The sequence below is a fragment of the Ruditapes philippinarum genome, unplaced genomic scaffold, assembly GCF_026571515.1.
Source record: "Ruditapes philippinarum isolate M1 unplaced genomic scaffold, ASM2657151v2 ctg3285_1_1_1_1, whole genome shotgun sequence".
Taxonomy (NCBI): Eukaryota; Metazoa; Mollusca; class Bivalvia; order Venerida; family Veneridae; genus Ruditapes; species Ruditapes philippinarum.
In genome coordinates, this window is record NW_026860591.1 from 92974 (window position 1) to 109970 (window position 16997).

Genomic DNA, 16997 nt, shown 5'->3' on the forward strand with positions numbered 1-16997 from the left:
CACGTGCTTCACTGTGAACATACATGTTTTTCTCTCCTATCCTGTTATAAACAATATCTACGATCCTTCTTAAGGCGTAGTGGTTTTAAAAGAAAATATTTTCACAATTACATTAATAGAATCATGCATTTGATAATTTTTGTACGTAATTTTAATATAAGAATTATTGTAAAATAGAGTTGCTACTTCTTTGACAGAAGAACTATTAAAAATACAACCGATAATTCCCTGTACATGTATTTTATGAACTTTTGGTAAAGATTATATATCCCGGTGTAACCCAAATTCGGCGTTATAAGAACAAAAGTCAATGGCATTTTCAATATACTACAGTAATCTATAATTATACTTGATATAATTTTGCTACAACTATTTAAAAGTTACTTCAAGTTTATTTCAAACAATGTTATCGTTCAGCGGTTGCCAAATATAAACAAATATGACGGATGTAAAATCTTACCTCGATCTGAACACTTCACCTAAATTCGGCGATTTTATTGGTTGCAGTAAATCATCACAAATATCATTAAGTATGGTGTCTTAAAAGTGTCATAATAATGTAAATGTTACTTGAATTCCAAAACTGACAAGAAAGTATTTAACTGGAACATTTCAAACTGTTTAAACTGATAACATATATTCACAAATTGTTTTTTGTTTGTTTTAATTTATGACTGGCTACAGGTTGGACAGAGAAAACTGTCACCTCTGCGCAACACTTTCACTGGGGAGCAGAATTTGAGGTGAACCCATAGGTCACATTTGTCACATTGACCCCACTGAACAATTCTAATTTCATCACAAATCTGTTTGTCTGGGAAAAATTTTCCACAAACACTGCATTTTTCTTCTTCTGTTTCAGAATCTTCATCAGAGACATCTTCAGAAAGTTCAAGTTTAGGTTGCTTTGATTTAACTTTTGGTTGTTTGCCTTTTGAACTGTTAAATTTTGACTGTCCTTTGTTTTGTTTTTCAGGTATGTTTTGTGTTTCATGTACCTTTACTTGAATTTTCTTTTTTTGGAGCTTGTCTGCTTTTCAATGTGATCTTTTATTTTTTCACTAACATCTTCATTTGTTATAGCTTTGTCACCAACAACTTTGCTTAATGTGTTTCTAATTTTAGCTGTTTGAACATTTTTCAAAACTTCACCACCGCTGCATTCAAGGAATTTTACAGAAGAACCAGAATTCTCTTTACTAGAGGCTTTTTCTGGTGGAGAAGACATGCATTGCTTTTCAACTGTTCTGGCAGGGAAACACAAAGATGGTGCAATATCAGAATCATTCACTACATCTTGATTAAAAGGGTATATACAGATCATAAACAACGTTTTACTTTTTTTTTATCTCAGCCTTTCTCAGGTTACTTTTTATCTCTGTTGTTCTTAGTGTGAGAGTTTTAGTTAATTAAAGATCCTGTAACACATTTTTTTCATGGTTTTATTTCATAAATATGATGCTCAAATTAATATTTGTCAATATTGTAAGTTCCAATATGCATTATTTATAAAGATATTACCCAATTTAACATTTCATGTAAATAAAGGGAGGTAATTAGAAATTTATTTTCTATAAATTCTAAGTCAAATTTTCCAATAAGAAATAAATGCCTGTAATTTATTGATTAAATATAATGTTCTCAAATATTTGCAGTACACATTTTACATATTCTTCGATGTTTGAAAATTGTTTCATTAGCATAAATATGTACATATATAATTTTTTGCTATTGTGGTATTCATACAGTAAAAATATCAATCAAAAAACATACAGGATCTTTAACTTATCTTGACAGATAATTTCAATTCATTTTGCCATTTTGTACAGTTTTCTATATAAAAAACATTATTTATTTATAAATTAAGCAGACTAAAGATAAACGCTTACCTTTGCCTTCTTTCGTTTTGACTTAGTAACATGCACACTCTTTTTTATGTTATCGTTATATGAAATCACCTGATCGTGATACGTTGTAAAGGGTAATGAGACACTAAAGTATTTTATTTTTTACTTAATACTTCCTCAATAAGTAGCAAGCATACATTTTGTTTGTTCAAAGATTACATAGCATAATTAATTAATATTTACCCCTACATTCTTGTATTACATACAGATAAATTGAACGTACATTTATTTCGCTAAATCTACTTAATTTTCCCTACGCTTAAAAATTGCTCAAACTAAATCCTGATGACAAAGTGCCTTTTGTATCATTTGTGCCAGTTTTGAATTTACTTGTAAATAGACAATCCTTGGGATTCAATAAGAAGGTAGCAAACTTATATAGGTAATCGAAACGTACAGTATTTTCGTAGGTTTCGGCAATACATATGTAAAACGCATTTTCGAGATATTGGGTGATGACTTAACAATTCCGGACATTTTTTTATATCATGTTATATGACTTATTTTAACCAGAGAATCGAAATGCTAGACTGCATTTCAAAACTTCATAGGCTGATTCATTGGCCATATTTAAATAATGTAACTCAAATGTCATTAAGTCATCAACATCATTCCGATTCACATTTTTAAACAATAAACAGTCAAATTTTCTTTCCGCAGGGTCGTATTTGTACGGTGATACAAAGGTGACATTTGTGCGATTTTATTCATCTCGTGCGCATGAGATCCTATGTCATTGCTACGAGTTACTGAGTCGTGGCCACGAGTTAACTAAGTGGTGCGCACGATATACTATGTCGTGACTACGAGTTACTAAGTCATGGTCACGAGATACTTTGTCGTGGCCACGAGTTACTAAGTTGTGGCCACGAGATGATTAAGTGGTGCGCACGAGTAACTATGTCGTGGCCATGAGTTACTAAGACGTGGCCACGAGATAATTAAGTGGAAAGCACGAGATACTATGTCGTGGCCACGAGTTACTCAGTCGTGGCCACGAGTTTTTAAGTCGTGGAACGAGATAAATAAGTCGTGCTCACGGGATAACTAACCAATCACATTACACTATATTTATAAAAAGAGATAAGAAAAGTCCTTTTTAAAGTTTTACATGCATCATTAACCTTTGAAAACACTGAAGATAATCCCTTTTATCTTGACGCGTATCTTAAGGATCATATTAGAAAGACACTTTCCAAGACCCATAAATCAGACATTAATTTTGACAAAGTTATGGCCCTTTGTGGGGACAATTCTGCAATAGAATTGGTCAGTGTGTACGTACAACGGCCTGCTAACCTTGTTAATACGATAACTTGAGAAGGAATAAGTCCTGGTTTATTTTATTTGATAAAGACAGTGGCCAGTAGATAGCCAATAATGATGTTTGAGGTCAAGGCTACCATGACACTTCATGTAAAATCCTTGTCTGATGAATACATTAGAAGGAATAAGCCATGGTTTATATAACCTATAAAGATCATTGCACCTGATCAGTAGATGACACCTAATAATTTTGAGTTAATTGGGTCAAATATCAGGGTCACAATGACGCTAAAAGTAAAATTATTGTCCAATCAATAACTTGTATAAAGTAAGTGAAGTATGGGCATTCTTGTCCTATAGCACATTTTTAGTAAACTAGGAAAATTCATATGGACATTGTAATCTGATTTGTTAATTATCTCGTGCGCATAACATATGATCTCGTGACCTGGCTTAGTTACTCGTGGCCACGACATAATAACTTAAACTGGCAAAGACTCAAAATGATATTCAGTGTTTCTTTGCATTTTTAAGGTATACGATATTGATAAAAAAGAGTTGCGTGTAAGTTGTGTTCACCTATTGTTTCGACATATTTATATTGTATTGAAGCTCAAAATATTTAATTCAACTTTACAAAAGTAATGTAACAGAACTGATAATCAGATATCCGTTTTGTATCGTCACGTGAAATAAAAAAGGAATATAAATTGGGAGTGTTTAATACGCTTTAAAGCACGTGTATAAACAGTGACGCAATATCATCAAGACAATTGTGTACAGGTTGGTTTTTTTAACAACATAAACAAGGGTCAACAGTCATGACATGTGTCGCAAGATGATAGCCATTACTTGGCAAAAAATCATTCAACCTAAAAAACCTGTTCAATATGCACAAGAATTTGAGCTATCGATCAATCCTGTAAAGTTTCATTGAAATTGCATAAGTGGTATAACAGGAGTAGTACGGACACATTTCAAGATTAAAATCATGAAAGGGCAACAACTCAATGAACCGAAAAATGTTGATGGGATGCATAACTAGACATGGTATTGATTATTCCTCTAAAATGATGATAAAATTGAACAGAGTAGTCCAGACAAACTTCTATTTTGCTTGCAACATAAGAAATGCCCTTTTTATTCAAGGGCAATAACTCACCAAAATCATTAAAGCAAAAACCTTGTGTATTATGCACAAGTCCTCGACCTACAGATTAATCCTGTAGAGTTTCATTAAAATTGCATTAGTGGTATAAGAGAAGTAGTCGGGTTAAACTTTAAAAATAAAAATTATCAAAGGGCCATAACTCTAACAAAAATCATTGAACCAGAAAATGCTGACGATATGCACAACTAGACTTGGTACTGATCATTCCTGTTAACTTAAAATGATTTCGTTCAGACCCCAGAGTTATGTAAAAATAGTGTCAAGACGATAACTTTTGAAGTTAACAAATTCTAATATACATGTGTAACATTTTAAAATACACGTCATGTTCGAATTTTGGTTCAGACTACTAAATATTTACAGAGTTATGCCCCTTTTAATTTAGATGATATTTATTAAAGGAGTCAATTCATGGAAATTATTTTTGGCAGTTTGTTGAAACATTACGAAATACATACAATTCAAGATGAAATATGGGTTAACGCCACTTCATTTTTACATAGTAATGGCATGGATCATTTTCAACTTCAATTGAGCAAAAATATATTTTGCTTCCAGATGCTTTACTCTTTATAGAGTCAATGAATTGAAATTATTTTTAGGACACAGATGCTACATGTTTAAATACGGGCGGGGTTTAAATTGGGTTCAGACCATTAAAATTTTGCCTTTTTTTTTCAACTTTAATTTTGCAAAGAAATAGTTTGCACGGAACATGGCTGAAACAAATGAATGTCTTATTTTTTCTTAAAACTACATCTCCTTCAACCAAACTTCACATCAATGATCCTTCGGTGGTCCTCTTTCAAAGTTTTTCAATTTGTTCCGGTCTGTTGCATGTGTCGGTCAAGGGAAAATCTTCACTTATATAGGAAAACCATACTTTTAAGCATTATTTTCTCAAACTTAAATGTCTAAAGCTTATATATTTGGCATGTGGTATTGCCTTGTGGAACACAACAAAATGTACATGTATCTAAATCTTACCCCGAAGGTCAAATGTTCCACGCCCTAAAGGGATAGGGTCATGATTTATATTAACTTGCATAGGAAAAATATGTTGTAACCTTGTTTTCTATATTGAGGAAATATCAACTCATTTTGATTGCAAAAATATCATTTTTATTATTTAATGAAGATATTTTACATTACATAGATGATTACATACATACGTAAGTACGTACGTAAGTACGTGCGTGCGTGCACGTTCGCACGCATGCATACATAAATACATACATACATACATTTTATTCAACATATAGTCATACGATTCAGATAACATATAATCAGTACTTCATAATTCATAGGCATGAACACTTTTTACTTATGATATTTCATACCTTAATTGGCATTCTTTTCATGGGAAAATGGTATGGTTTCAATCATTACAAAAATTGTTATTCTTGTTGGATACTTACGAGTAGGTAAAAATATTTTTCTTGGAATTTAGAAAATGGCAACTAAGTCTATAGCATGTAAGTTACATTTGTGAATTTTACAAAATGTATACAAAATTAATGTTTTCCTTTCGTGACTACTAGTATTAATGATATGAAAAATCCCTCTCTACAGTAATGTTCCGACATTCTGAACATATTAACTTAACCATCTATTTTAACATCTAAAATTTCCTTACATTCATCAAAAAAATCAATCAGCATATGCACTTGTGAAATTTGATACATGTTAATTTAAAGCCAAAAACGTTTAAGAAAAATAAATGTTCGTTTTCCCTCACCTTTAAATATAATGCATCTATCCATTACAGAGTTCTAATTTTTTAATTTAATTGAAACAGACCACATAATTTAAACAAGCTTTCTATCATATTATATATAATTGACAAGCATTCTATGAATAACATTGTAGTGTTACAAAGAATATTTTACAAAGGTTTAAACACTTTTTTAGAAGTATATTTTCTATTTGTTTAAACAGCGTTTAGTACTAATGCATGCGCATCAAAAGAATTTTAAAAAATTGTATGTAAAAAGCATTTTAAATTATTTAGAAATTGATTTTATGACATGCGTTATTCATTTGTTTTAGAAAATCCATATAAACAAAGTACTATACAGGATTAATACTTTTTTGCATCTATAGTCAATCAATTCAGAAGATTTATTCCTTAAAAACTGAAAAACATCTCAATCCAGCAGAAATTTCTTCTACGGAATTTACCATTTAGAAGTCTTGTGATTTATCTAACAAGCAAATCAATTACAAATAAGGAGTTATTGATGTAACATCCAACAATTAACCTATTTTTTGTCCCATCGAAGCTCATACTTGTTGGTGATAACAAGCCAGAATCTTTCCCGAGCAGTTCTCCAAGACAATTACCATCCTTGTTGAACATAACGATGTTGTGTGACTGATATCCACATAGAAATACCGTTCCATCATCAGCTACACATACACCTTCGGTATTCTTCAATCTACTATCTCTTAGCTCTCTCATAACCGTACCATCTTTGTTGAGGCAAACAGCTCCATCAGAGCTATCTGTCACGATCACTGTTTCGGGAGTGGAAGTCATCTGCTGAATAGAGGATTTTAATTTAGACTTTCCGTATTGATTTTCGACGATAGAAAATACACGATTAGATGAAGTACTGTATACGTTAATACCATTTGAGATTGATGACCATAGATCACCACAAAACATTGTTAATCCAAACTGATAACCATTTTTAATATTTATAGTCCTTCCTTTGGACAGAGGTGAGCCAACGGTAAAGAGTTGTATTCTATTGTTAAATAATTTCACAGCCACTTCACTGTTAATAACACAACATATACCTGTAGGGTAAGAGTCAAAAACATGGACGTTTTCAACACTATCATCATTGTTGAGTTTTTTCACTTTATAATTGTTATAATCAGCCAGAAGGATCGTACTATCAGGAAGTCTGCAGATATCAGATATGTAACATTCTTGTTTGTCATTTTCCAGCTTCACATAGATAGTTTTAATTGACTTTAGTGTGTACTGTTTACCGACAATTCCTGCTGTTACATCACCTAATGACTTTACTTTTGTGAAGTTGTCTGTTAAATCCCTATTTAACATAAAATCAACAAATTTTATATCTTCTTCCGCATTGTCTGCATTAAAAATTTGTGCATCTTCGACAGTCTTCTTCATCAACTTCATCCTCACAAATTGCAGCTCTAAGTTCAGACTGTCAATCATTTGCAGTTGTTCCGTAGTTTGCTTCAAGCCTTCAGCTGTTCGAACTGATACACCTATAGCAGACACGAGTTCCTCCTTCAATGTAGAATATTTATCATTTAAACATTTTGCCGCCTCTCTTTTTAATTTTCTAATATGTTCTATAAGTTCTGTCTCTGTATCATTTAGTGTTTCTTCAATAGCTTCTTTCTTTTTGTCTATTTCAGCTAAATTCTGTTTTACTGTCAGGGATTCCACAGTGTCATGTGCATTCTTTATCTCATCTGATAGGGCTTGAATCTCCATTTGGGTTACGCATTGTTTGGACACATCTTCAATCTTGTTCACTCCATCACAAGACCTACAATATAAAATAAGGTCGGAGATTATTTATGATTCGAAATTATCATGGAATATATATATTCAACCTGGATGCATAATCCGATATTATTTACTACAGCAGTTGAAACATAATCTGCTAAAAGTACAGACTATATTTGATTTGATTCACATATCTAAAATTAAAGGCAAACTTTCATGATATTAATAATAGAAATATAATCAGCCAAAAATTAACATAAGACTAATTAAAATGTTAAATAATTATGTTTAGTTCAACATTTACCTATGTTCTGTTGCAATGCATAACGTACAATAAACCATATCATGCGTTTTGCAGTACATTTCTATGTCTCGGTCAGTATGGTATTGACATTTAGTCCTAGCAGTATGTAAACCTCGATTGGCATCGTTTTTATCCAGCAGTTTATGTTGCTGTGTAGCATTAAGTCGGCTATGGTATCTTGTACATGTTTTACACAAATATTCTTGACACTCAGGACAAAACTTGTCAGCCTCTTCTCTAATATTGTCTTTGCTGCAAGATGTACACGTGACTTCATAATCTGCCTCAGAACCGTCTTTTAACGATTGAAAATTGCTCCTTTCTGCCATTCTGGAATAAAAGAATTATTTTATCTATTCAAAGCTAATTTTACATTGAAAGCATAAACAGAAATGTACAATATTTAGTTCTTTATCGAATGTAATGAAAGACCAAAAACCCTTTAGATATAATAACTGCATCTTCATAAAAAGATATACAATGTGTCCATGCATGTCCATGTTTGAGAGATATTCTAAATCACATGTGCTTTACACATGTTATTCTCTCCAATTCTGTTGTAAACAATATCAACAATACCTACGATCCTTCTTTGGGTCTAGTGATTTTGAAAAAAATACTTTCACAAATTCATTAATATAATATATGCACTTGATAATTCCTTGTATATTTATTTTAATGTAATTTTTAATTCCTTGTACATGTATTTTAACATAAAAATTATTGTAAATTACACTTGGTAATTCCCTGTTTATAAATTTTATGAACCTGTATACACAGATCATAAACAACTGTTTTTAACTCATGTTACATTTTATCGGTGTTTTTCTTATTCAAATGTGAGTTTTAGTAAAAGTGATTTTATGACAGATACTTTCAATACATATGACCATTTTGTACAGTCTTTGTATTAATCAGATATAGAATGCTAAATTAATTTATAAATAAGAAGACTAAAGTTAAACGCTTACCTTTGCCTTGTTTCGTTTTAATATTGCACTTAATAACTTGATACGCCCCTATGTTATCGTTATCTTATATCATCTGATCGTAGTACTGTGTAAAGGGTAATGTGAAACTTAATTATGTCATTTCATATCTAATATTTATCCGTTATAAATAACCCATATAAGCAGCAAGCATATAATCTATTTGTTCTATAAAAGGCTTCAACGATTACATAGCATAATTAGATAATATCTACGCACAGCATTTCGGACATCAATTACATATGTCTCGTCTTTCAACTTTTTGAATTAAACTGCTAATGAGAAGAGCCTTTTTTCAAAATAAAGACTTTAAGTTAACGTTAAAAATCAATTATACAAATACGAAAATTTAATTACACTCAAATATTTGTGTGCATAATTATTTCAAGTTTATTTCTTGTACATGAAATAATTTTCTCATTTAATATGTAAATTCCACTAGAAATTCTATCAAAATTTACGATACCCAAAAGGTATACCCCACTATTTATACTATATAGGGGATATTTTTTTGGATATAATAATTATCGTTCTGATTGATAGAATTTCAAGTTCCTGTGGTACATGTACATTCATAGAAATTATCTACTGTACATTTAGAGGCTAGACAGTATGCAGTTTATAAACCACAGATTCATATATGTAATTAAGATCTTTGAAATAAACAGATCAGAATTTGTCTATATATTTTCAATATCATACGGAAGTTTCGTCTGTTTTGCTGTTATCTTTATTCAATGTGGATTAGATTATTCAATGTGAAGTAGAAGATATAAACCATCAAAACAAATCTATAAAACGAAATGTCGAACGACACATATGCCACCCTTTCTAGCCCTTGACTCACATTATTGGTTGTTTTGTTATAGTAACTTGCCATAAATGGGTACATGGAAGTGTTCAGTTATGGAAAAAAGAAAAATAATGAAGACTTTGTGATAGTTTTCAAGATAATGAGCAGAAACCAGTCTGACATTTAAGGTCCTTGTAACGCTGACCTTTGAACTAGTGACCAAAAACCAATAGGTGTCATGTAAAAGTTATTACCAATCAATATTTGAAATATGAAGACTTTGTGATAAATAGCTTTCAAGATAATGAGCATAAACCATACCACTCAAGGGCCCTGTGACCATGACATTTGAACTAGTGACCCGAAAATCAATAAGGGTCACTTTCTAGTTATGACCAATCAGTATGTGAAATATGAAGACTTTGTGATAAATAGTTTTAAAAAATAATAAGCGGAAACCATCCTGACATTTAAGGTCCCTGTGATCTTGGCCTTTAAACTAGTGACCAGAAAGCAATAGGTGGCATCTACTAGTTATGACAAATCACTATGTGAAATATGAAGACTTTGTGATAATCAGCTTTCAAGATAATGAGCTGAAACCATACTACCTTTCAAGGACCCTTTGACCTTGACATTTGACCTGGTGACCCAAAAATCAATTGGAGTTATCTACTAGTTATGACCAATCCATATGTGAAATATGGAAATTTTGTGATGAATAGTAAGATAATGAGCAAAAAGCATTCTAACATTATGGCCCATGGGACTTTGATCTTTGACCTGGTAACCCCAAAATCAAAAGGGGTCATCTACTAGTTATAACCTCTCAATATGTGAAATATGAAGACTTTTTTTATAAAAAGTAACCAAGATAATCAGCAGAAATCATACCACCATTAAAGGCCCCTGTGACCTTGACCTTTGACCCAAAAATCAATAGGGTTCCTCTACTAAATATGACCAATCGATATGTGAAATATGAAGACTTTATGATAAATAGTAACCAAGATAATGAGCGGATCCAGGCCCCTGTGACATTGACCTAAGACTAAGTGACCACCCCAAAATCAATAGTGGTCATTTACTTGTTATGACCAATCAATATGTGAAATATCAAGACTTTGTTATCAATAGTAACCAAGATAATGAGCGGAAATCATTATGGCATTTAAGGACCCTGTGACCTTGACCTTTGACCTAGTGACCCAAAAATCAATATGGGTCATCTACTAGTTATGACCAATCAGTTTGTGAAATATGTAAACTTTGTGATAAATAGTATTAAAGAGAATCAGCGGAAACCACCTGGTTACCGACGGACAGACAGACAGACAGACCGGCAAACCGACATTTGAAAAACAATATATCCCCTCTTCTTTGAAGCGGGGGGGGGGGGGCAAAATACATACATACCTTCTTGTTTCGATTTCACTAAAAATCGTCAAGCGCTCTCAATGTTATTAGACGTCACAACTAAATTGCTTCATATTTTTGTGTAACACCGACTTTAAAACCGACTTTGATAAAAAAATTAACATTTGAGATTCAGTTTTAGGAATTAATTATCTGACAATATTAACTAGATTTCTTACTACAGGTATGATAAGGTGTATTTGAAAATTCCTATACAATCAAACGGAAAATCGGCATGTCACAACCGGGACTCAAAACAAAATCGTATTTTTTTTACAATTGAATTAAATCTCAAAAGATGGAAAAACTAAACAATATTACTGAAAGACTAGTGTAAAAAAGAGAAATGAAAAAGCATGTCATAGATAAAAATGCATATTGTAGACACCGCTAAAATATATACATAACTGCTTTAATTATAATGTGTATTTCGGGGCGGAGGCCTTTATTCAAAACAATAAAATGCTGCTGTTGTTTGTCAAAATGTGTTATTGATTTACTTGAAATAAACATATTTAGCAATAAAACTTCATATAACAAAGAAAATAACTGAATAAAAATTTGATATGTTTTATGCTTGCCATGCGAAAATGTCCTCGTAAAATGCTAACATTGTACACCTATTTCTGTTATCTCAAATCTCCTCGACCGCGATAAGTATAACATAATTATCTACATAACCAGCTTCCTTCTTTATATTTCCGAGTTATATATCACTGCGGTATACCGTACCCCGGATATTGCTCGATATTATGAGGACTTTCATCCCATTTCGCGACTTTATACGGGGGACGAAGGTAAGTTCAGCGACGATATTTTCCAAACTAATTGCTATTTCAATAATCTCAATAGGTTTTATATATATAGAGGTATTTTTGTAGCTCTAAAAGACATAGAAGTATTACAGGTATTTGTATGATTAATTAACAAACGCTAAATCTAAGACCGCCTGCTTACTAGAAAATAGTGACCGCGATACTGTAGAATCGTAAGAAATTATCATATTACCATTAGAAATTATTATAATATTTATTACCAAGATAAATAAATTTGAGTCGAGCATTTTTTATTCATAATCCAAGTATGCTTAGTCCAAATTTCAGACAGAATGCGTGAAAGTAAAAAAAGATAAAGGCCGAAAAAGTACAAGAAAATGTACCGAGTATTGATTTTTAGTGTACTGAGTATTGCAGAATAAGCAAATTAGAATGAAAAATCGATTTTTATTTTGTCTATTTTTTTACGTCTGTTTATCGTTTATGCCATTTTGTTTTGCTGATAATGTACTTTTTATGATTTTTATTCAAATATTTCAGATTCAACAATGCATATATTTAGTGTTATTACTGTAATTTTTCTACGGGCAAATACAGAGATTTAATTTCCCATTTGATTGGAAATCACACAGTATTAATGAAATAAAGTTTAAGCTGTTAATTAATAAGGATGGCGTTAAAGTGTGTGCTTACAGTCGACAGCAGGGTCGGGAGCAGGGAAGAACCATCAAAATTGACGATAAAAATCTTTAAATACATGTCTCAAGAAACTGTGATCAGGGATATATCTCTAAAAAGAAATAGCACATATTTATTTCACAATAATTATACGTTTTTACAGGGCAAGTGTGTCTTAAGAAACATATCGACACACAAATATTGACCCGAAGGCTAATGCCGTATCGTTTTAGGGACCATAACCTTTTTATTGCATTTGCTGCCCTTTAATATCATAATCTTATCAAAATTCATTATTCGGTTTGAGATGTACCCGCTCAACAGTTATAACTCATTGCTAATGACTTAACAAATTTCACGTGCAGACAGTCTGCCGTTGCTAGAATGCATGTGCAAAATGACCTTAAGCTACTTTTATATGGATTTTTGGCATAATAGGAAATGGGTTGATATCAGACATTAGCACACTTGCGCAATACCGTCTAATATGCAGCATAATGCAGTTGCAATGCAATTTTGTTACTATTTTTTGTAAAATATGTAATTATTATTAATAAATTCTGAAAAGGTTGATCCTACGATAGCAACGAGAACTTTGTAAACACAGAAAACTGCTGACTTTGTTTCTTTGTTTTTTTTCATTAGCAGGAATGAAAATCTCACTGCCTATGGATTATTCGCAGATGTTTCAAGTAAAGTTCCTCCGCACTCTGCATATTCTGCACATAAGAGTCAATACGTATACACAATAAAAATATTTAAGAATACTCTGTGTTTACTTCTCGCATTTACTCGATATTAATAACCAATACTCGTTACACTAAAAAGCAATACTCGTGACACCGGCGAGAAACTCCAACGCAATACTCGGTACACTAACATGTGCATGCGCTGTCATCTGAGATTCTATTATTGAAGATTAACAACATAAACATTATCATCGTTATCACATTTCACTCGATTTAACTTATTATATTCACAAAAACATTAAATTTGACTGTTCCGAGCTAATTCATCACTTGAGACAAATTTTACCTTCTAATTTAATAATAAATTATTAAATAATAAATAATCTTGATGAGGGATAAAGAGAAATGTATTCGCAGCTGTATGCGGCTATTCCTATTTTCCGGTTAAATAAAACATATTTTGGCCAGTTTACTTAAGGCGTTGGAAATCCTGTCAGGTATCCGCCATTTATTGCACAATTCTGCGTTACTTATTGCACGAATTGTGTGTTATTTTCACATTCCGGCGTTACTGGATACACACGGTGTAATGTTTAATGAAATAAGTTATATTACAGTTTACACCAACTTCTTGTCCAATCAAAGAGGCCAATTTCAAGACATTGGTACATGATTGAGAGTAATAGACTTCTTTTGTAGCACAGAAGTGCACAGACGAATGAAAATGTCTGACTCCAAGTTAATCGGGAAACCCATGACATTTTGCCGGAAAATTATTCTTAGACATTATTTCGTTAGTCAGTAAAAAAGCTGCATTTACTAAAAGAAACATTAAATAATGTGTAAACGTATTTTTGTATCGATGAACCCGCAGCTTTCTAAACGAAATCAGGGTAGTCGATTCCAGATGGCGTCAATGATAAGCTGATATTAGCGTGTCGGGTGGAAAAAGCGAAATAAAATTTAAAATATGTGATGCAATGCTGTTTAATTGAATAATACTAGGTGTAAAAAAACCAATGTCATTTATATGCAATACTTTGACTTCTCGTGAATTAAAGTTGTTATATTCAAATATTTATCTAGTTGATGAAAGGTGCCATTTTTCTTTGTTTCTGAAAAAACATTCTAATATAACTCGCAGACAATCAACGGCACATAAAGTATATCAAGTAGCTAGTTGTTATGGCTGCCTAAGAACTCCAGATTTCAACAAAAAAACGTAATATTTATGAAACAATTAGTCCATCTGATTGACCTCAAGGTGACCATGTCAATCCACCATACCCAACCCGCAGATCTAGAAAAGAATATACATCTCTTGAGGTACCATCCCATGTTAACTCTGAACTTCAAGACAAAGATATTAATCTTGCAGAACTAGTAAAATCTGGTATTTGTAGCACAGATGTTATTGGAGCAATTTCAGATGCATTGGTACCAACACTTACTATTGTTTTTGAGTCGATATACTCTTTATTTCCACATTTGAGTGATTTACATAATAATACAATGTTATAAAGTGAAAGCTAACAATTAAACATATATACAATTTTGCATAACTATGAGACATTGGTGTTAGTAACATGCATAACATATTGGTTAAGTACAGATCAAATTTTATACTTAAACTAGAAATAATCATCAAATTGATATAGATTATATGAGTACATAAGTATTTACATTTTCATTATACATATTTTTCTTGTGGTATACTTAAGATGCTTATACAGCTATCACTGATGCCAGTATCGTATTTTCTTTCTAAAAAAAACATAATTATGACAACGCATATTTAACATGGTACTTTTAAAGCAAAATCATCGTCTCTGCAAGATTTGCATACATCGTGCATTTTTAATGCAATAGTAAACATAAGCGATTGCTTTTCTTAAAAAATGTTTATGAACATTCCTGTTTTGTAATGATAACAGGCGTCTGCCTATAAGTTTTTGAAACTTCGTTTCGCTATCACTTAATATTATTTCTGAAACAACATCTTTGCCAAATAAATTATACAAAGTTTTAAACAATTCTTCGCAAAAAATGTCCATTCTATTACAAGTTACAACAACATGTTTTATGATATCATAGCAGAGTGTTCCACAATCAAGACACATTGAAATGTTTGTATTATTACAATTGCTTATCCATAATTTGCTAATCTGGACAGCGTGTTCTAAGCTTGTTGAGTTTTAGAACATTCCCATAGAATTGATCTCTCTATGTTTGTATGTATAAAACGAAATCTATTAAAGTCATCATCATTAACCATCCTTAAGGTCCATTTTTCTGTTTCAAGAATATTCATTTTTGTTTTGCATCGTATTTTCCATGACTCTTTTGATGGAAAAACACCACTTTCTATATACTTTATTAAGTACATTGAGAGATTATATTTCCTAAGAATAGTTACGATATCTGGGACAAACCCACGCTGTTTTTCCTCTGCGGTACATACATAAATTGATAATCTCACATTAAACACATGTTTCGCTAAAACAGTGTTTGGCATGTCACATAATTGTCTTAAAAACCCTAGTTTTCTAAGCTCTATTTCAGAATCAAAATTTTTCCAGCCTAACATACTAAGACACATATCCGTTCGTGTTAGCACAGAGAACCCTTGTATCTTTTTTGCAGCTTGTCTAACAAATCTATCAAGTCGTTTATAGTCAGTTTTCTTAAGGTTAGACCACAATTCGCAACCATACAATAATCTAGGTATACAAATTTTTGAAATAAGCGAAGCCGATTTGATTGGATTTATGTGGGCCGGGTCTATTTTAAGTGGTAGTAGAGAAAAAAGGGATGCTTTTGCTTTTTCGCATGCACGCTCGACCTTGTGTTTGTCATTTAGTTTGTCATTTAGGAAGATTCCTACAGTTTAACACTATGAACCTGATCAATAGGACAACCTCCTATTGATAGTTGAACCTGGGGTGTTTTTCGTTTTTTACCAAATACTATAATGTTACTTTTCAGTGGGTTTATGTTGTACCTGTATTTACATGTATATTTATGTGTAATATCAAGCATTTCTTGAAGGCCGGTGGGGTTAGTTGCTGATAGGGCTATATCATCTGCAAGAGTTGTCGCCCCTACAGAAAGATGAAGGATGTTTACTCCTAATTCACTGTTTTCTAATTCGTTTATCAAATCATCTATAAACAATTTATAGAGCCAAGTAGAGATCGTCCCTCCTTGTCTGATGCCTTGTCTTACTGGGAAGAACGTAGATTGAAGGCCATTAGCAGCGACACAACTAGACATATTTGTGTGTGCATCAACTAGAAGTGTCCAAATTTTACCAGTTATACCTAAATTTGACATTTGGTAGAAAACACCATCTAACCAAACCGTATCAAAAGCCTGTTTAGTATCTAACATGCATACATATACATTACTATTTAGTTCATTATTCTGGTAAATGCCTTCTTGTAAATTAAAGGATGCTGTTATTGCTCCTGTGCACTTTTGGTAAGCATTTTGCCGCCTATTTGGGAAAGCTA

General features: G+C 32.0%; 1 protein-coding gene across 1 annotated transcript; it reads right to left on the reverse strand.

Annotated features, from left to right (window-relative positions):
- Positions 1-5582: 5582 nt before the first annotated feature.
- Positions 5583-8602, reverse strand: LOC132712711 (uncharacterized). The gene is made up of 2 exons (XM_060695127.1): positions 8145-8602; positions 5583-7880 (listed from the first exon to the last, which is right to left on the reverse strand). The coding sequence occupies exons 1-2, from the start codon at positions 8471-8473 to the stop codon at positions 6545-6547; spliced, it is 1665 nt and encodes a 554-aa protein (XP_060551110.1). The 5' UTR covers positions 8474-8602; the 3' UTR covers positions 5583-6544.
- Between the last annotated feature and the right edge of the window lie 8395 nt (positions 8603-16997).

Excerpts from the sequence above, each read along its gene's own strand:
- LOC132712711 (XM_060695127.1), bottom strand. The coding sequence starts at position 8,473 with ATGGCAGAAAGGAGCAATTTTCAATCGTTAAAAGACGGTTCTGAGGCA. Across the intron at positions 7,881-8,144 it reads TGCATTGCAACAGAACATAG|GTCTTGTGATGGAGTGAACA; the intron begins GTAAATGTTGAA and ends TTTATATTGTAG.